Source organism: Propithecus coquereli, unplaced genomic scaffold (genome assembly GCF_000956105.1).
Source record: "Propithecus coquereli isolate 6110/MARCELLA unplaced genomic scaffold, Pcoq_1.0 Scaffold249, whole genome shotgun sequence".
NCBI lineage: Eukaryota > Metazoa > Chordata > Mammalia > Primates > Indriidae > Propithecus > Propithecus coquereli.
In genome coordinates this window covers 3,529,325-3,549,936 of record NW_012148052.1, presented here as the reverse complement: position 1 = coordinate 3,549,936, position 20,612 = coordinate 3,529,325, and the positions used below count along the sequence as shown (strand labels likewise).

The 20,612-nt window shown below is 39.1% G+C and overlaps 1 protein-coding gene across 1 annotated transcript in view; it reads left to right on the top strand.

Annotated features, from left to right (window-relative positions):
* The window catches only part of MACF1 (microtubule-actin crosslinking factor 1), a 215,682-nt gene that overhangs the window by 50,161 nt on the left and 144,909 nt on the right, over positions 1-20,612 (top strand). Inside the window, exons 7-25 of the mRNA XM_012646667.1 lie at positions 516-628; positions 729-835; positions 1,396-1,515; positions 1,659-1,754; positions 2,680-2,807; positions 2,895-2,988; positions 3,188-3,342; positions 4,005-4,281; positions 5,234-5,362; positions 6,096-6,173; positions 6,799-6,960; positions 8,559-8,663; positions 9,275-9,370; positions 10,529-10,654; positions 13,124-13,276; positions 14,927-15,081; positions 18,011-18,137; positions 18,693-18,876; positions 19,293-19,462. Coding sequence (XP_012502121.1) covers positions 516-628; positions 729-835; positions 1,396-1,515; positions 1,659-1,754; positions 2,680-2,807; positions 2,895-2,988; positions 3,188-3,342; positions 4,005-4,281; positions 5,234-5,362; positions 6,096-6,173; positions 6,799-6,960; positions 8,559-8,663; positions 9,275-9,370; positions 10,529-10,654; positions 13,124-13,276; positions 14,927-15,081; positions 18,011-18,137; positions 18,693-18,876; positions 19,293-19,462 — 2,575 coding nt within the window. The remainder of the gene's footprint in view (positions 1-515; positions 629-728; positions 836-1,395; positions 1,516-1,658; positions 1,755-2,679; positions 2,808-2,894; positions 2,989-3,187; positions 3,343-4,004; positions 4,282-5,233; positions 5,363-6,095; positions 6,174-6,798; positions 6,961-8,558; positions 8,664-9,274; positions 9,371-10,528; positions 10,655-13,123; positions 13,277-14,926; positions 15,082-18,010; positions 18,138-18,692; positions 18,877-19,292; positions 19,463-20,612) is intronic.

Below are 20,612 nucleotides of genomic sequence, written 5' to 3'. Positions count from 1 at the left end.
CAATGGAGGGATAGAGAGTGGTAGTTTCGACAGGGTGGTCAGAGATGGCCTCTTTGATGAGAACATTGGAGCAGAGTTATGAGGGAGTGAGCCATGCGGGCCTTTGGGGCAGAGTGTTCCAGTTGGAGGAACTAGCAAGCGCAAAGGGCTTGAATTGGGGGCTTGCTTAGAGTGATTGAGCAATAGCACATGGCTGGATTGAGGAAGATAGGAAATTTGAATGACAAAAACCAAAATTATTGAGCTCTTAGTGGTCATAAACATGCCCCAATTTTTAGTACTAGCTTGTGATACGTTTCCCATGAAATCCAACAAACCTACTGTTTTGTAAGTTTAGAATTAGGGAGCACTCGGCTCCTGGTGTGTAATTAAAAATGGGATTAGTACCCTTCTAAACCTCCTGCTTTCTAGCTCAGTGTTTTCAGCTTTGGGAATGTTTAAGAGGTTTTCTTTGTGTGAACTCGTGTGCCATGTGTAGATGGTGGCCTTTCATGTGCCTTGGTGAACTTTTACAGACCCGATCTGGTAGATATGGAGAGGGTACAAATCCAAAGTAACCGAGAGAATCTGGAACAGGCTTTCGAAGTGGCAGAAAGACTGGGGGTCACCCGGTTGCTGGATGCAGAAGGTGAGAGTTCCTGAACTTGAGTAAGTTTGTTATGTATTCACTGTTCCTTCTTCAGGCAGGTTCCTTTGTTCTAAGAAATTTCTTGTCCATTCCTTCTCAGATGTGGATGTGCCATCTCCAGACGAAAAGTCTGTAATCACTTACGTGTCTTCAATTTATGATGCTTTCCCTAAAGTCCCTGAGGGTGGAGATGGGATCAGTGCTACGGTAAAAGAACATTTTCCTAAAATATCTTCTCACTTTGATTTGTTTGGGTGGAATGCATTGCGTAGACAATGTTTCTTAAGTACTCATTGTATGCAGAGCACTTTTATACAGAGCACACTTAATCCGCATTATCGTTATCATACGTAGACATTGTCCTTGGTCCCTGGGAATGAGTCTAGATACTGCTAATTTTGTAGCATTTAGCACAGGTCATTTGGTGATAAATGGTGGCAAAGAATGTCCCTCTTGTCCCCAGCTGAAATTCAAGATGAGGCAGTGTTTTCTCAGCCACTAATATCAGCTTATTAGTGTATCATGGATCTTTTCTGAATATTTTTAGTAGCTTGGTTTGTAGCCTTTCTCGGTGTCAGGAAATTGAATCCCATCCTGAGAGCCCTTGAGGAGCTTTGAAACTGGGACTGTGAGCATTTCACTGAGAAGCTCTCTAGGCAATTAGAGGAAAGGGATTTTATATGGTTTGGAGTGGCCTGAGCTACTTTTTCTTGTGCTTGTTTTGGATGTTGCTAATCAGGTGTGTGATGTTTACCTTCTGGCAATAGGAAGTGGACTCCAGGTGGCAAGAATACCAAAGCCGGGTGGACTCCCTCATTCCTTGGATCAAACAGCACACAATCCTGATGTCAGATAAATCCTTTCCCCAGAACCCTGTTGAACTAAAGGTAAAGTCAGGGACTTGAACTGCTTTGCTAAATTCTTTGTAGGGAGTAAGTCTCAGAACTTACTGCTGCTGCCTTCTGGGTAAGAGGGTATGAAAAATTGGGCCCTGTTGTTTACATTCATTCACCAAATATTAATTTTGTAGGCACTTTATAACCAATATATACACTTCAAAGAAACAGAAATTCTGGCCAAGGAGAGAGAAAAAGGAAGAATTGAGGAATTATATAAATTATTAGAGGTAAGGAAGCTTATCCTTTGCTGAGACTTGGGATTTGCTGGTTTGCCCTGTTGTTGCTTCTTGATTAGCCAGGTTCCCTGCGTTCCCTTCCCAAACTGCATTAATAGCAACACCCTCAGGATAACAAATACAGCCTTACTCTCAGGCTGGTCTTAACAATTTTGGTCTTAAAAGGGCAGTATCAACCCCTTGTATTTTTAAAAGGACTTATTGAAAAATGGCATATATTTATGTGGATGAGTTTTCTTGCTTCACAGAGAGAAATTTAAGTTTTTTCCTAGGGTGGAAAGAAAAGAGACTTCCATTCACATTTTGATTCCTAGAGAATTTGAAGTTGTAGAGATGGGCATTTAACTTTGCCAGAATGGGGATTAGTTAGAGGAGAGAAGGATTTATACAAAATGTAGAAGGAATGGAGGGATTTAGCAGAGGTAGTCCCTATGTCCTAGAGGTGATTTTTTTTGCTGTCACTTTAAGATGAGGCATAGCTAAATATTCGATTGTTTCCCCCATATTAGACAATGGGAACAACTGTAGATTGGCTGAGTAAAGAAACAAGTGGGCCAGGAGCAATGGCTCACTGTAATCCTAGTACTTTGGGAGTTTGAGGAGGGAGAAGTGCGTAAGACCAGGAGTTTGAGACCAGCCTGGGCAATACAGTAAAGAATAATAAAATTAGCCAGGCATGGTGGCACGCATCTGTAGTCCCAGCTACTCAGGAGCCTGAGGTCGGAGAGTCACTTGAGCACAGAAGTTTGAGGCTGCAGTGAACTATATGATCATGCCACTGCACTCCAGCCCTGGGTGACAGAACAAGACCCCTTCTCTTAAAAAAAAGAAACAAGAAGTGATGTACAAAGAACAAGTGAAAACTGGTCCCAGAGGGCATGGCTGTGTTTTTGGACTGAAAGAGTATCTCTTTCAGGTGTGGATTGAATTTGGCCGAATTAAACTGCCTCAAGGTTATCACCCTAATGATGTGGAAGAAGAGTGGGGAAAGCTCATCATTGAGATGCTGGAGCGAGAGAAATCACTTAGGCCAGCTGTAGAGAGGTGGGTCCGGAGCCTCAAGGTGATCTGACATTACTCACTGGGCTGCTTTGGGCCTTGCACTTGATTGTGGTTTTTATCTTATTTTAGGCTAGAATTGCTGCTGCAGATTGCAAACAAAATCCAGAATGGTGCTTTGAACTGTGAAGAAAAACTAACACTAGCTAAGAATACACTGCAGGCTGTAAGTCTCTGTTTTGTCCCATTTCTTATGTCACATGTTTTCCACTTCTCACCCTCTGCTCTAATGGTCGAGGTCAATAGTCAATTTGAAGAATCCAGCTGTGTCATTTCCCTTTTTTTGGAACTGCAGTGGGCCCCTTGGCTCCCTCTATCCTAGTGAATAGAAGTTTTCCCACTCTTATTCTTTCTTTTTATCTCAGGATGCTGCTCACCTGGAATCAGGACAACCTGTACAATGCGAGTCAGATGTTATCATGTACATTCAGGAGTGTGAAGGTCTCATCAGGCAGCTGCAAGTGGATCTCCAGATCCTACGGGATGAGAATTACTACCAACTAGAAGAGCTGGCTTTTAGGTGAGAAACCAGGGTCTCAAACGGAGGGCTTGCAGTAAGATCATGGATCCATGGATCATGGATCAAGACTCAGGCTTATAACTTGGACCTTAGAGGTCAGTGTCTCAATGGGGATACTATAGGTATTTGGGGTAGGAAAGTTCTCATAATGGAGGACAGTTTCCTCTTATCGCAGGCCCCTCCTAGTAAGCACCTGTAGGATTCTCCCAATAACTGTGGCATCTTATAACATCCCCACATATTTCAGAGTCACCTGCAGGGGTGTGACAGCACATCAGGTTTAGAAACATTGGTAATCCAGTGTACTCATTTTATAGCTGAGAAAACAGACCCACAGAGGGGATGAGGATTGTCTAGTCACAGTCACTTGACTAGTCTGTACAGAGCCAAGAATAAAACTCCGTAAGTAGGTATTTTGGTTTGCTTCCCTCCAATTAATACTGTAATTTGGCATTTGCCTCAAGGACGACTCCGAACTAGATGAAGATGTTAATAATATCACCTTGTATTCATATAACAATTTTTTTTTTTTGCAAAACACTTTCATGATATGATCTCATTTTTATTTTTATCACATTCTTGTCAAATGAATAGGATTATTTTATTTTAAAAAGTATGCTATAGATTTAAGTCACTTTCTTCTTTCTCTTCTTCCATTTCAGGGTCATGCGTCTGCAGGATGAGCTGGTCACCTTGCGTCTAGAGTGTACAAACCTGTACCGGAAGGGCCACTTCACTTCACTTGAATTGGTTCCACCCTCTACTTTAACCACTACTCATGTGAAAGCAGAACCCCTGACCAAGGCAACCCATTCTTCTTCTACCTCCTGGTTCCGAAAGCCCATGACACGGGCTGAACTTGTGTCCATCTCCTCTTCTGAAGATGAAGGCAATCTCCGATTTGTATATGAACTACTGTCTTGGGTGGAAGAGATGCAGGTACGTATATGTCCAAAAGGCTTATGCAGTGCACTAATGTTTATTGCATCCAGTAGCTTGTTTAAAAGAACCAGGTTGCTCTATTGATGGTGCCTGGGACCCAAGCCCCCTTCTCCTTAAATCTTAGAAGGATAAAGTCAGCTCAGATTCCTTATAATCCCACACTGAATAGCATATGCTTTTCTATTATATTTGAAGCCCTTTAGGAATCTGTTCCCTTTAGCTAACTGCACTCTGAGTGAGAGCTTGTGGGAAAAATTACAGAGTCTATAAATCTTATCTTTTCTGAAATTTCCTTATTGGCAGAGGAGTTTATTCTTCATTTTTTTGTTGTTTGTCTTAATTCTTAAAGCAAGGCTGCTTGGTTCCATAATTCGAAGGTGTACTACTTACATGTATTCTAGGATAATGGTTCAAATTTGAAATTGTCTTTATCCTTTTAACCCTTTTGTTTTATATTAAATTCTTCTCATTCCCAGGTAATAAATTCCCCATATCCCAATAACTAAAAATGTCCAAAATCAAGCTGCTTTAAAATTATCTTCCATTGGCTAATAGTTAATGCCATTAATAAAACTAAATATTTTTAGGTTATTTCTGTCTTATGTCAGTTCTGATTGTGAAATGAAGAGATCCCGTGAAGGGAAATGCCTAAACTGTAAAGTTAAGCATTTTAAGCCTGTGAAGAACCCTTTCTGATTGATTAATTTAGGAATAATACAGCAGCAAAAGGCTGCCTCTGTTGCTGTAGTTGGTGGGGTTGCTCTTCAGCTCCTTAGGGGTGCTTATGGCATATTTTCCTATAAGAGGCTGTAGATCGACGGAGGTGGTTTAGGTGTCCTTTGCTCTATCTGCTACCCCTAATCTTCCCGTTCAAACATTGATTCTAACCATTTTCTTTTCCTGCCAACTCAGCAGTAAATTATTACATACATATTTTTTTCTTTTTCAGATGAAACTAGAGCGAGCAGAGTGGGGCAATGACCTTCCTAGTGTGGAGTTGCAGCTGGAAACACAGCAGCACATCCACACCAGCGTAGAAGAACTGGGTGCAAGTGTCAAGGAGGCCAGGTTGTATGAGGTCCGTAGCCTTCAGCATCCACATTATGGGAGGGACTGGGGTGGAACGAATAATAGCACGATGATACAATAGAGATGTCTCTAAGGAGAAGGGGGCCCTGGAAAATAATGATAATGCAGAATAGCACTTTATGACAAATTTCCTCTTCACATGAAGTGCCTCTGTTAATCTTTAAAATAAACTTGTGAGAAAGATATTTTTATTCATCCCTTTTTACTAAAAAGAAAAGTGATACTGGAAGCTAAGGTCAGAATTAATAAGTAGCAGATGCAGTGTCCAAACTCAGGCCCTGTGCTTCCGAAAATTCATGCTCTTTTCACTTCCCCAATTGCCTGCAGTAGAGAGCTGGCGTGTAGAAAATTATTCATTTAGTCTCACCTCTCCCTCACTTATTATTCTATCTTCCCACTTTTTATTTCAACTCTACCCTCAAAAAAGCAATTAAGTAGTCTGAGAATTATCAAGTGTAGGTTTTGCTTAGAAGCCTCCCAGAATTGCTGGAAAGACAGGATAATGAGGGTCTTTTGGTTGTAGTTACCCTGCTGGACTCTTGCCTACTTACATTGTTGCACCAAACTGTAAAATTTGACCCAGAGATTCATTATCTAAGCCTCTGTTTCCGTAAAGAAACCAATCATTATCTGTGCACAGACATAATATTTATGTAGTTGAAACCATAACATATAGTTTACTTACTCTTTCTCTAATGTATTTTTATTTCATTTCTTATCAGGGAAAGATGTCCCAAAATTTCCATACCAGTTATGTTGAAACTCTTGGAAAGCTGGAGACACAGTATTGTAAATTGAAGGTGAGTTTTGATTGACTCTCTTGTGAGTCTGCTCATGGAGAGTCTAATTCCTTCTAGACAGCTCTGTTCCCTAATTCAGAAAACACATTGTTTGGCCCTATTTTGTTTTTCTAATTATTAGGAAATCATTTACTGTGCAGTTGTTCATATGTATTATAACATTTTCTCAACTTTCTTAATGGGTCAGAAACCACTGCTCTGGCAAGTTTTAAATAAGTAGAACCTATCCTAGCTAGCGTGCTTCACCAAACTGGTGGCCGTATGGCTTGGAGACACCAAAACTATTATAAAAGTTTGAGATTGGTAGAGAGGAACTCCCCTCCTATCTGTTGTTTTTCATTCCTGTCTTTCAAGATTGTGAAGAGTAGGACAGGCCTAGGATGATTCTTTATCCAGGGAGCCCCACAAAGGTCTTATGAGTTCTGTCTTCTCCCTAGGATTGACAAGAGTTCTGGGAATCTTATATCAAACTCGTATGAAACTTGAATCCATGGAGAAGAACCCAGAGATTAAAAAGAAAGATTAAATACATTTCCTGAGTTATTCTTTCCTTTGATGTCAAATGTGCTATCTTCTGCAGATACAAAGGCTGGCAGTCTAACTATGTAATCCTTGCTTTGCCTAGGAAACTTCTAGCTTCCGGATGCGCCACCTTCAGAGCCTGCATAAATTTGTCTTCAGAGCTACAGCTGAGTTGATCTGGTTGAATGAGAAGGAGGAGGAGGAACTAGCATATGACTGGAGTGACAACAATCCCAATATCTCAGCCAAGAGAAATTACTTCTCTGTGAGTCTAGCACAGCAGGCCTGTCATATTTATTTAGTAGCAGCAGAAGGAGACAGAGGGGCTAGTCTGCTGAAAGCTTGGGTGCCTGGAAGACCCTACTCAATGCATCTGTGAATGTGAGAAGTGTACATGGACCGGGGCAGTATAGCCCGAGAATTAATTTATTTAGAATGCATTTAGAAAGGCAATGTCTCCGGTGAATAGAGCAGCAATATGCAAGTTGAGTCATTTCAGAAGCAATACAGCTTTGTGGTTAAGAGTATAGGTTTTAGGCTTTGGAGTGAGAGATATCTAAGTTCAAATTCTTTTCTATTCTTTTTTCTTTTTTATTTTATTTTTTGGATGAGCATCTAAATGCCATAAGTTCAAATTCTTCTTCTTCTACTAACTAGTTCTGTGACCTTGGCCAAGTCATTTAATCTCTCTGGACCTCTGTAAAATGGGATAATAGCACCACTTCAAAGGGTTGTATAAAAGATTGAGTAAGATTTACTAAGCTAATCTAGGCAGAGTGCTTAGTATAGTATTGTTGAATTGGCGTATACCCTTTGCTTCCCACAAATTTGTAAATTCTTCTTATTTAATAATTTTTTTGTTTCAATCTCTTCATCTGTAAAATGGGAAGGGAAATTCAGCACTGGACAATGGGACAATGCTTTTTATTCTTTTCAATGAAAGATGTAGACAAGTAGGATTATTTTCTGCTATTTTTAGTATTTCCACATTCAGAGGATTTTAAAGATTTTGTAAACTATGCAAAGAGGGAGCTTTTTTACTAACATTTTAAATACTTTAATTCTTTTTGTTCTTGTTTATTCTTTTTCCTTTCTTTGTTTAAAGATGGAGTCTCACTATATTGCCCAGGCTGGCCTCAAAGTCCTGGGTTCAAGCGATCCTCCTGCCTCAGCCTCCTGAGTAGCTGGGATTATAAACATACACCACCACGCCTGGCTAGATACTTTAATTCTATTAATTTAGGATTCTTTAAATATGTAGGCTTCTCCTGATTGCAGAGTGGCATATGATTTTTCTTAAGTCAAGAAGAAAGAATGGATACTATAATAAAATAAACAGTGTGTATGAAAACTGAAATTAGGCTATGATAGAGAAAGTACTCTGAAAGCGTCAAGGAGAAGGGATACACCTGATAGTAAACATCAGAACCCAGCTTCACAGAATCGCTGGCATTTAAATTAGGTCCTTTAGAGTTAGAGGAGAGCATTGTAGGCTGAGGAAATAGTCTGAGCAAAACCAGCCAGTCACTGATACTCTATCTGCTGATGTGTCATGTACTGGCGTGGGTGCTGACATGAACTATCCACTCCAGCCAAGTTATCTCCTTTCTCTGCTCCAGTACTCATTTTCTGTTTCCCCACTTTACTCAGGTCTGGCTCAAGTCCTGTGTCCTTTGTGAATCATTTTCCAATAATTCCAACATTTTTGCCCTTCAGTCCTCTGGCATGTACTGTTTGTACATCTCATTTTGGCACCAATCCTGTGTTGTAGGCCCTTAAAGTAGAGCAGAGAACCCAGCTTTTTCTTTATTGCTGCCCCTCCCTTAATAGTGCTTATTCCATAAAATTGAATTCAATTTTCAGGAATTGACAATGGAACTGGAGGGGAAACAGGATGTATTTCGGTCTCTACAAGATACAGCAGAACTTCTGTCACTTGAGAACCACCCAGCCAAGCAGACTGTGGAGGTATGTGACTTGAGAACGTGTGAAGGTCAAATGCTCAGATGTTATTATTTTAAAAGTATTCAAATTAGAGGGTTTGTTCTACTGAAAGACCTGGAGGAAGTGTCAGGGATCATTCGTCTTTCCCTTTCATCCCAGACTGTTCCTATAGCCCTCAAAAGCCTACAGTCAGTTTTAGCAGTCTAAGGAGACTATTAAGAGAAACAATAGAAGAAATACTCCTAGCTTTAGGAGGAAAAGTGACTTGAACTATATTTCTTCAAACTACTGTCCAGACAGATCTTGCCTCTTGGTGTGGTGCCTTTGCCCAGAGAAGAGGAACAGTGAAGGAATCCAGGAGGGATTCATCTGTCCCTGGGTTTTGTTTGCCAGATCATTTGGTTGCAACTGAGTGTGGAAGAGGCTTTTCTATACACCTTCTTAAAAACCATGTTGGATAAAATGCAAGCCTCTTACTCACAGGAAGCGTTGAGCAGATGCCAGTCAAGTATTTCCACATCTCTTCTGTCGGCTCTTCAACCTTTAGCAGAGTTCTACTTTGGAGGCGATTGTCACACATATATATTGGGTCTGTTAACCTGCTGCTCTTCTGTCTGTGTGCTTGGTTGTTGCAGGCTTACAGTGCTGCCGTCCAGTCCCAATTGCAGTGGATGAAGCAGCTGTGCTTGTGTGTTGAGCAGCACGTGAAAGAAAATACTGCTTACTTTCAGGTATGATGGGCTTTGTGTTTGTGTGTGTGCAGGTCTATTTGTGTGTACATACGTATGGTGAAAGTGAGGTTAAAGATACACCTGTATCAGTTACCTTTTACTATATAAACCATCACCCCAAAACTTACTTGCTTAAAACAACAATCATTTAGTTGGCTCTTGATTCTGTGGGTTAGCAATTTGGGCTGGGCTCTGCTGAGTGGTTTTTCTCATCTTGCCTGCCTTACTCATGGCTGCAGGCAGCTGGCAAACAGGCTAGAGGGCTGGCTGGTCCCAAATGGCATCACTCACCTGTCTGACAGTTGGCTGGAGTGATGGGGTCTAAGGCCACATGTCTCTAGCATCCAACAGCCTTCTTCACAAAGTGGCTGTGTTCCATAGCAAGAGAGAGCAAGTTCCAGTGCACAGTGCTTTTTTGTTTTTTTTGAGACAGGGTCTTGCTCTGTCACTCTGGGCAAGGGTGCAGTGGCGTCATCATAGCTCTCTGCAACCTCCAACTCCTAGGCTCAAGCAATCTTCCCGACTCAGCCTCCTGAGTAGCCACAAGTGCTTTTTTATGCTTCTGTAACACTTATTAATATGCCTTTGGTCAAAGCAAGTCATGTGGCCATGCCCAGCTTCATGGGGAGGAGAAATAGACTCCACCTCTGTAAAACATTAGGGCCTTTTTTTCTTTTTTCAATCTGTCACAGCGTGAAAGAATATACTGCTTATTTTCAGGTGAGAGTGGAAAGAGGAAAAAAGCTATTGTGTCTGTTTTTGCCTTAAATAATCTTCCTGATTATTTTGTAATCATATCAATGAATTAAAACATTTGATCACTCAAACTATAGACTTTTCATGAAACGTACCTCATGGCCATGTGCTGTCACTAGCCAGAAGTGAGAAAGAAAGAGCAGTAGTTTCTGAGCGGTGAAGCAGGCTAACTTTTCTGTGGGGTTTATAGTAGGCTTTGTGGTAGTCATCACTAGTATTTTACTGGCATCGCTTTCTAAGCCCTTCCATTTATACTGCTGTGGCCTTTGTGATGAACTATCACTAATCCACTAGAGTGTAATCAGCTTTGCTCAGCTCTGCACAGTAAGATTGATTTTTTCGTTTACATCTTGGTGTTCAGACGTATCGAGCACATGGCATCCTTCTCTTGTATTCCCGCAGTTCTTCAGTGACGCACGAGACCTGGAGTCATTCTTGAGGAACCTCCAAGACTCCATCAAACGAAAGTATTCCTGTGACCACAACACCAGCTTATCCCGCCTTGAGGACCTGCTCCAGGACTCCATGGTGGGTGTTGTATCACTGGGGATGATTACTTCTGAGAAACAGAGTAAACCATGTCAGCTGCTGCTGTTTATATCCTTGAAAGCTCCAGGGCAATGGGTCATTGTTGTGATAAAGTTCGGCTCACATTCAAATAGAGTTTAATCAATTTTGTGCTGTCCCTTTCCTTTTTTCCTTTTCTTTCCTTAAAGAAGTTGCTAATAAGGTTTCTTTGGGTATGTTATAGAAGTAAAGGCCTAGTCATCTCCCACTGAGCCACTTAATGTTCATCGTACTTTCTTTGCATTGTTCCTATTTTAATGCAATAGTTAGAGCCAAGGATGAGGTGAAGAGCATGAAAAATAGGGTTAAATGGGATTAGCTGATACCAAATTCTTTTTTGCTCTCTTACGCCAAAAATAGTTAAAACATGCAATAGACCTGAGCCAAACTTTTCCTTTTTGGTAATTTTCTTTTGGTAATGATGAGGTATTAGAAAATTGATTTTGATTAAGGCCAACATTAAAATCTTATTTAGATATAATGTAATATTTGTTCAGTTTATTTATGTGGCAACATTAACTTTTAAAAAATAGTTTTGCATTCAGTATTTAACCCAAATTGATTTTATATTCATTTTCTCCAGTGAATTATTCCTTCAGCAGTGCTGGAGACAGAATTAGCAGCAGGGCTGCTTACATTTATTAAATGTGTATTCCAGAGTTGGTAAGACAGGGCTCAAGCTACATCTCAGATTAAGATAGAAGTGTATATGCAATAGGAATATTACTTTTCCTGTGTGAGAAGCTAGGGGAGTCTCACATTTCCATAGAAAATTCTGAGTAAGAGAACCAGAATAACCCAAAACAGTTTATTTTTTTGGTGGGTGAGATTTAGGCATTTGTGAACATTAGTTGATTTTTTTTTTCGCACCTTCAGGTATTGTAAACCTATGAATGGGTTTACATTCACCTAGGCAAATAGTCTGTTAATTTAATTAATTTGAAATGAAGAATAAAAACCTACTTTTTCAGATGTTGTCTCTAAAATGTCTCTCTTGGAGGTACTACAAGTATGCAGGAGGAATATAATCCTTGGCTATTATCTCCTCCCTCCCGCAGAGTACCTTCTGTCATAGGGTAACTCCTGTGCAGTTGTTGTCACATCTTCTCTTCTCGAGGGTCGCTGCTCTGTTCCCTCCTCTCCAGGTCAGGGGCGTCGGGTTGGCGGCATCATCGGGGCATGGAGTCACCTGGGTCTGATCCTCAGCTTGTCCTCAGCTTGTCCGTCAGGTTCGGGAGCATCTGTCCTGGCTTCTGGTTCTTTTCAGAACTTTTACCACGCTGAGCACTTGGTCTCTGGAGTTTGAGATGTTTGGCTGTGGGTTAGACAGAAATTGACATCTTTATTGCAAGGAAACTGAAATAGGTAGACCAGCTTTCAAGTATGGAAGTGTGGCTGTCTCCCTGATATATTCCATTCCTCTTTCTTAACTAATAAGTTAAAGTTGTATTTCTTCCAATCATGCTCCCGGGGACAGGCACAGGTAGTTTGTTTAAGCATTTCTTTTTCTTTACATGCATATTCTTAATTCTTTAATGGCATTTCCTCACATTATTAACTCTTTACTCTCATCACATCTATGCCTGTCCCCCTTCTGGGGACTTTTATACCTCAAAATGGGCTTAAAACATCCTGGTTAACAGAGAAAGGTTATCTTTTACTTGCTAATGGAATTGGTAGTAGATTGCTACCAATTTTGTTGTCAAGAGCTCATTGGTTTTTAAGATTGTTGGGTTTTCAGAGATTTGAGAGTTTTAATTTTGCATGATACTTCTTTCAAACCAATCAAATTTACGTGAATATAGCACAAGATACTAAAAGATAAACCCTAAGTCATTTATCATGATGCCTTCACCAATAGCATTGTTGGTTGAAGAGCTAAGATCTTTCTCTAGAAAGCTTAACTCAATTTAGGAAAGTAAAATATTTGGAGTGGAGCTTGGGAGATATAATTATTTAAAAATTTTTAAATAACTATTAACTCTAGCTTCTCCTAAGCAGAAAGGGAAGAACTGGTTTCTACCAGTGAGAAATTGAATAATAATAATAATAATATGGTTGTTATTATTATTGTTTTGAACTTTCATGTTCTCTGAACTATATTTGGGGAAGTCCTTTCTTAGCTATATAGCTGTATTTGGCAGCTCGAAGTTTGTTTTTGTTTTTGTTTTGTTTTTTGCATGTGGCTTTATGGTTCATTGAAAAGGGCACAGGGAGAAAGCTGCAAATTTTGAGTATAAAAGCACTTGATAGAAGACAGAAACATTCTCTCTTTTTTTCTTTGTCCTTGTTAAGATGGCTCCACTAACGATCCCTACTTAACTGAGAAATGACATTCTCTGAGGGAGTGGAGCCCTCAGTTTTCTTTGTTGACTTAGTCATCCTGAGCAGCAATATTAATGTCTTTTTGTTTTTCTTCTCATTTTATAGGATGAAAAGGAGCAGCTTATACAGTCCAAGAGTTCCGTTGCCAGTCTTGTTGGGAGATCAAAAACCATCGTTCAGTTAAAACCACGTAGTCCTGACCATGTGCTAAAGAGCACCATTTCTGTTAAGGCCATCTGTGACTACCGGCAGATCGAGGTGAGGAGGTAAAAAGGTACCTGCAGGCTCCTGAGGGAAGAAACAGAGAAGGAAAGCCTTCAGTTAGGGTTATGATGATAAAGAAAGATCGAATTATAAAGTTTTTAAAATCAGAATTAATTAATTAATTTATTTTTTGAGACAGAGTATCACTCTGTTGCCCGGGCTAGAATGCCGTGGCATCAGCCTAGCTCACAGCAACCTCAAACTCCTGGGCTCAAGCAATCCTACTGCCTCAGCCTCCTGAGTAGCTGGGACTACAGGCATGCGCCACCATGCCCACCTAACTTTTTCTATATATATTTTTAGTTGTCTAGCTAATTTCTTTCTATTTTTTTAGTAGAGACGAGGTCTCGCTCTTGCTCAGGCTGGTCTCGAACTCCTGAGCTCAAATGATCCACCCGCCTCAGCCTCCCAGAGTGCTAGGATTAGAGGCATGAGCCACTGCGCCCAGCCCTAAACTCAGAATTTAAACATGCTTAAATCTCTCCTATTATTAAAAAAAAAGCCTCAATTTTATAATCTTGAGCTGCTTTCTGCCTCAGTGATTGGCATTGTCATCTACCCAGTTGCCTAAGTGCTGACAGAGATGGTATTTTGTAGCACCTAGGAGATACCCCTGGCCATATCCCCCAGAGCTAGTAGGACCACTAAGTCAATACTAATTTTTAAAGATCCCTTAAATGTACTTCTTTCTATCCCTGCTGCTACTACCTTAAGTTAGATCATAAGTTTCTTCTACTTGGATTATTGTATCAGCCTCCCCATTCAATACATCCTATACCCTACCACCATGCATGATCTTTTTTTAAAAATGATACTCCTCTGCTTAAGTCACACAACAATTTCTCATGCTCTTGCGAGAAAGTGTAAACTCCTTAATGTGCCTTTAAGGTCCTGAATAATCTGTCTTTACCTCTGTAGCCAAGACTGGGTCATTTCCTTTCCATTGTCTCCTGGTAAACTACATTTGTCACACAATATTGTAACTACATACCACACAAGAATATGTGGAATATAGACCATGTTTGCTTACCATTGTACCATTTTTATCTCTAGTGTCCTAGCATATAGTAAGCACACAGGAAATATTTGTTATACAAAAGAATGAATGAATAAAAGAATCGGATTGCATTTTTCTGTATCTCAGTATTTCTGTCTATAAAATAGAGATAATAATGTTGGTCACTTGTCTCTCAAGAGAAAGACTTGATGATTCCAAAATACTTAAACATTTTCAGGAGTTTGGGTGGGATAATAGGAAGGGAGGAGGAGAAACTATCATAAAAGCAATGTTTTTTTGATTATTCGTGTCCCATTAATTTTTATTCTAATAGTTCTGGGGCAGAGATTGCTCTTCAGAGTCTTATAGTCTCCTTATAACTTTCATTTACCAAGTTACTTGGCATGTAACACTGTTTCCTTGATTTAATAAACACTTGTTTCCTTGATTTATTTGATGTCACAATTTTTCCCGTGTTGTGAATTTATACCCGTTATCTTTTGTCAAAATCAGGAGCCCTCACGAAATGATAGCAGATCTTAAGCAAATTTTTGTCTTAAGAGTTTCATAGCCTTGGGATTACGCACCAAGTAGTAATGAGTTGTTGATTTATCCACTAGCAATAACTTATGAATTTGTTTCTTCAGATCACTATTGGCAAGAATGATGAGTGTGTGCTGGAAGATAATTCCCATCGGACCAAGTGGAAAGTGATCAGCCCCACAGGGAATGAGGCAATGGTGCCATCAGTCTGCTTCCTCATCCCCCCACCCAATAAGGATGCTGTTGAGATGGCCAGCAGGTAACTTTGCTCAACTGCCCCAGTACTGCGGCCTCTGCTGTTGGCCTGGTTGAACTGAAGGAGGGATGAACCTGCCTTTGTGATCTCCCTGAACAGAGCAACTAAGTTGTCAGGTTTCTTCTGGGAAAGACTTCCCTTTAGGGATATCAAATCTCATACTACCAGCCACATAGTAGATCTTCAATAAATATTTTTATTCAGTTGAAGTATATTCAGTATATTTCATTTTTAAGGAATTCTTGCTTATGAACAGTTTACTCTCAGAAGATTGATTTTTGTAATGACAGCTAATTTTATTTCACTAAAGTAATATATGTACATATTTTAGAAAGTTGGATTATACTTCAAAGTTTATGATAGTAGAAACTAGCAATCTACCTCTGTGTCTCCCACTCCAAAGCTCTACTTCCCAGAGTCAACTATATCTAACTCTTTTAGCAGATTTTACTGGGTTTTAACTCCAGATTTCCAAATGTGATTTTTTTCTATTTCCTGATTTGTTTTTCAGCTTTGGAAATTATCTTATTAACTTCTTACTCTAGAAAATTAACATTTAGCTTTCCATATACACACATATGCCCATGCATATACTTCTTCTTCACTCATCTTCCAAATGTAGTTACATCACAATTTTTGGTTAAATTGATATTTTTTGTTTGGTTCTTACACTAAATTGTTTAAAGCTGAGCCACATAGTGCTCTAGGGGGTTATTGTGAGACGGTTGTGCCTAACCTCTCTGAGCTCATCCTCTGCCATGCCCCTTGCTGTACTCAGCTGCAGTCACTCTGGTTTTTTTCCTGTTTCTCATGCACAGCAAGCGTGTTCTCACCTTAGAGCCTTTGCACCTCCTGCTTGCTTCAGATATTTACATCATTTACTCCCTCCCTTCATTCAGTTCATCTTATCACCCTCATGGACTGCCATCTCCACTCACTACCTGTAACTCCCACTCACTGCCTGTCACTATCTCCTTTACTCATCTTTATTTTTCTTTAGAACATTTAATATGCATTTGTTTATTGCTACTCTCCTCATATTAGAGATTTTATCTATTTTGTTTACCTCTGTATCTTCACCTAGAACCATTGCCGGTACATAATAGGTACTCAATAAATGGTTTTTAATTGAAAAGAATGAATGAGTTGGTAAGTGAATATATATATGAATAAATTTTATTTACATTCTTATGTAACTTTTTATTACCTCGGAGTAGGTAGGTATTTTGTTTTTTAGTTTGGTTAATTGTCTATTTGCATATAATGAATTTATCCTCAGAACTCTCCTGCTTTACTGTTATAGGCTTTTCAATATGGTCAAATACCATAGGTAATTTTGTTTTGTATTTTCTCTTGGAAACATCTCTTCTGGACCATTCTATCTTTCTTTTCCAGTTTGGACCTGTCCTATAGGCCTAATTCAGTACTGCCTCTCTGGCATTTCACTTCATCTTCACCTTGGGGATTCACTTCACCTCTCTTCTCTGTTGAACCCACTGATTCCTAGATTCCAAGTCTTATTAGTTTTTCCCCTGGTTTGTTGGATCACACTCTCCAGTACCTTACTGAAAAGGTTGCATGAGAGGTAAATTTTTTGAGACCTCTCATCTCTGAAAATGTCTTTCTTCTCCCTTCATGATTAATTGGCCAGATACACAAGTCTTTTGGAAATTACTTTCACTCTGAACCTTGACATCATTGTTCTATTGCTTTCTAGCTTCCAGGATTTCTCATTGAAATGTACAGTGTCATTTTCATTCTTTATCCTTTTTAAATTCTTTTAGGTTTACATAACAGTAAAATTCAACTATTATAGTGAGTGGTACTATTGGTTTTGATGAAGGCTTGGAATTGTGTATCTTCCACCGTTGCTATGATAGAGAACAGTTTGGTATTTTTACCTTTTGAATGAAATCTTTATTTCCCTGGAAGTTTTTAAACTCTTCTTTTTGTCTCTAATCTTTGAAAGAGACCTTTGGCTGAGTCTTTTTGCATTCATTGTGCTAATGATTGCACACTGGAAACTTCATCTTTCGGATCTGGGGAAATTTTTCTTGGATTATTTTGTTCTCTGTGGTTTTCTGTTCTTTTAAGAATTCATATTTTTCAAATGTTCACCCCCTGAACTGAATTTCTAATATTACTCTAATTTTCTATTTTTTATTTCTTTATATTTTCATTCTTCTTTTGAGATTTCCTGAACTTATTTCAACTTTACTGAAATTTTAGTGGGATTTTTGGAAAGGAGAAAGATAAATTAATGGGCTTAACATCTCTTATTTAACTAATGTCTTGGCTTCTTGTTTTCTATCCTATTCTTTATATGTCACATTTTCTTCTCAACTTAAAGAAATTCAGAGTAACTTGGTGTGTTTGTGAGTATGTCTATGTGTTTGTGTGTTTATAAGTCTTCTAGAAGTTGAGATTGAATTAGGCATGGAATGCTTAAGAAAAAATCTTCTAAAACCCTTCCTACTCTAGTATCCTTTTCTATACCAGATGAACTTCTTAAGTTGCTATTAACTTTTAAACAATTTAGCATTTTTGAAATATATAGAACATAACAAACCACTTTTTAAGCATGAATATCATCATTTTCCAGCAATTCCAAATGGAGTTATTTTATTTATTCTTTGTTATTGCTCTCCCTGGTTATTTCTTCTCTTTAGCTTCTCATAATCGTATTAATATTATATTCAGGTTATATTTATGAGGTTGCTAAATGTGTGCTAACATAATATACGTAATACTATAGTAAATTCAAATTGAAGATCTTGATTAATTTTTAGTCTAATGATTCTTTTGTTACTGGTATTTGACTTACTGCCTTTCTCTGCTCAACATACAAGCTCAGTTCTGCTAAGGCAATCACATTTTTCCTTAGAAGCTCAAATCTTACAAAAGGTATAGTCAAGTTCTGTGTTGTTTCTAGGGTGGAGCAATCTTATCAGAAGGTGATGGCCCTTTGGCACCAGCTACACGTTAACACCAAAAGCCTTATCTCCTGGAACTATCTTCGGAAGGACCTTGACCTTGTACAGACCTGGAACCTAGAAAAGGTAATTGTGAAAAGTTTATTCCAGGCTCACAACCTATTGGTAAGCGTTTTACAAAAGGAGCTTTTTTCATTACTTTGAGACTTCCCACCCACATACAGTAAAGTGGAGTCAGATACTATTTCGGAGTTAGGGACCTGAGGGTTTTACAAAATAGAAACAGCAGTTTGAATGGTAAAGAAAATTCCTAATCAAAATAAGTAATATCCTTGGTCTCCTTGGCAAGAAGAGAAGGTGTTTCAGGCTTTTTGTCACTGTAGGACAAGCATCTCTTTTGCATAACAGTATGTATTAATAGTAGGTGAATACCGGTGAAATAACACATATTAAGAGTTATGTCCAGGGGGCCACAAAGGGTGCTTTTGGGGTGCTGGTAATGTTCTGTTTTGTGATCTGAATGCTAATTAAATGAATGAGTTCAGTATATGAAAATCAACATGTCTACAATTATAGTTTGTGCACTGTTTTGTATGTATGTTAGACTTCAGTAAAAAGGAGGAAGAAAGAAAGTGCTATGTTACCATTCTATTGCAATTTCTTCTGGCTTTTTCTCTCTAGCTTCGATCCTTTGCGTCAGGGGAGTGCCACCAGGTTATGAAGAACCTCCAAGCCCACTATGAAGACTTTCTGCAAGATAGTCGTGACTCTGTGCTCTTCTCAGTGGCTGATCGCTTGCGCTTGGAAGAGGAGGTGGAAGCCTGTAAAGCCCACTTCCAGCACCTGGTGAAGTCCATGGAGAATGGTGTGTGCATTGGGAAGAGGGAAAGAGAATAGTGGAGTGAGAGCCCTGAGGGTGCTGCAAGACCCTTCATATAAACTAGAAAGTAACATTGCCACCTTTTTCCTTTTGTGTTGCTAAAAAATTTGAAGTAAAGAAAAACTTGTAGAGATGAATTCTCAAAGTTACATAGCGGAAGAAGAAGTTTTGATATTTCACTTGTTATTGCTAATCAACCTATCACATTTTCTTATGAATATAACATGTGTGGATTCTCAAAGATGGGTATATACTGCGTAAAATTTAAAATCATCATTTCATCAGTGGGATATCAGGTCTCTAGAGCCAGTAATGCCCTCTGTCTGAGGATAGCTCTGCTTTCCTCAGGTTTGCTAATCTGTTGTGGAGCTTAGTGGTGTTCTGTGCTTGTGCATTCACAGAAGACAAAGAGGAGACTGTGGCCAAGATGTACATTTCAGAGCTGAAGAATATCCGGCTACGCCTGGAGGAGTGTGAACAGAGGGTGGTCAAACGAATTCAGTCCCTCGCCAGCTCTAGAACTGACAAAGATGCCCGGCAGGACAATGCATTAAGGATTGCAGAGCAAGAGGTAAGCCCTAAGAACAAGGTGGGTGCTGGTTGCAGAGTGAATGCCTTTAGAATTAATTGGATGGCAAAAGAGTATGGATCCTAAGAAATGAAGCAATGGACTGACAATCCTACGCAGGGTTTCTTCCCTATAACCTATAAGTGTTTTTTACCTGTGGAGACGCATGATTTCAGCTCCACATGTATTGATTAGTTTCCTGCAGAGTTGAGAAGGCAGACAGACTAGTAAATTGTTCTAAGCAGTGCATTTGGGCTTTGTATTTTAAAACTGCTTGGTAAAGATGGTGCTCTCTTTTCTATCCCTTACATACCTGTGCTACTTTCAGTGACATGGTTACCTTCAGTCATATGACTCAATACACAGAAGGAAGGACTCAGATTCTAATGTGAGCTTTGATGCACACTCTGTCCGTGACTTCGAACAACTTAACTCTCATCCTTAGTTTCCTTTCTTGTAAAATGGAGATTATAATGCATGAGTCACATAGTTGTTTTGTAAGTTATATAGAATGAGTTTCCTAGAAAAGTAAAGTACAATAAAGATGTAGGGTGGTATTCTTGAAGTAAAAGCAGCAAATATTGATTGCTTTATTGTGTCCTCTGAGGCATGCAAAGAAATGTAAGCCAAGGTCTTTGTTTTTGGCTTATAGTGTAGTTAAAGAATAAAAGGTTGAAGTTATAATTGGAGAGTTCAGTATAATAGATGTCATAAGATAGTAACTAGTGTACTTCTAGATTTCCAAGTGAAGATCACTGTAGGAATTTAGAGTGTTACTAGAACATTTCTACTTAGAATGGTATGAAAGAGCTCTATGAAGGCTATTAAATTTGATCTGGGAGTTTAAAGGTGATGGAAAGAGATGGCTAATGAGGAGGAGTGATTTTTCTTACCTTTCCTAGTTATTCCTAAGCCTAAAGAGAAGGGTGAGAGGGCAGTATAATTTTTACTGGCTGAGAGGGATATAATACGAGGCATATTGTATGAGCTTGTAATTCTCATATGGAAGCTTTTTACTTTTCTGTAGAGTCATCCAAAATCTATTTGTCCCTAAAGAATAGAACACTAAGAAATAAAGGTCAATATTCATCTCTTCTAAAAGATTGCCCCCTTTTTATAACTTTGTATTTTGAAATCATTTCAGATGTACAAA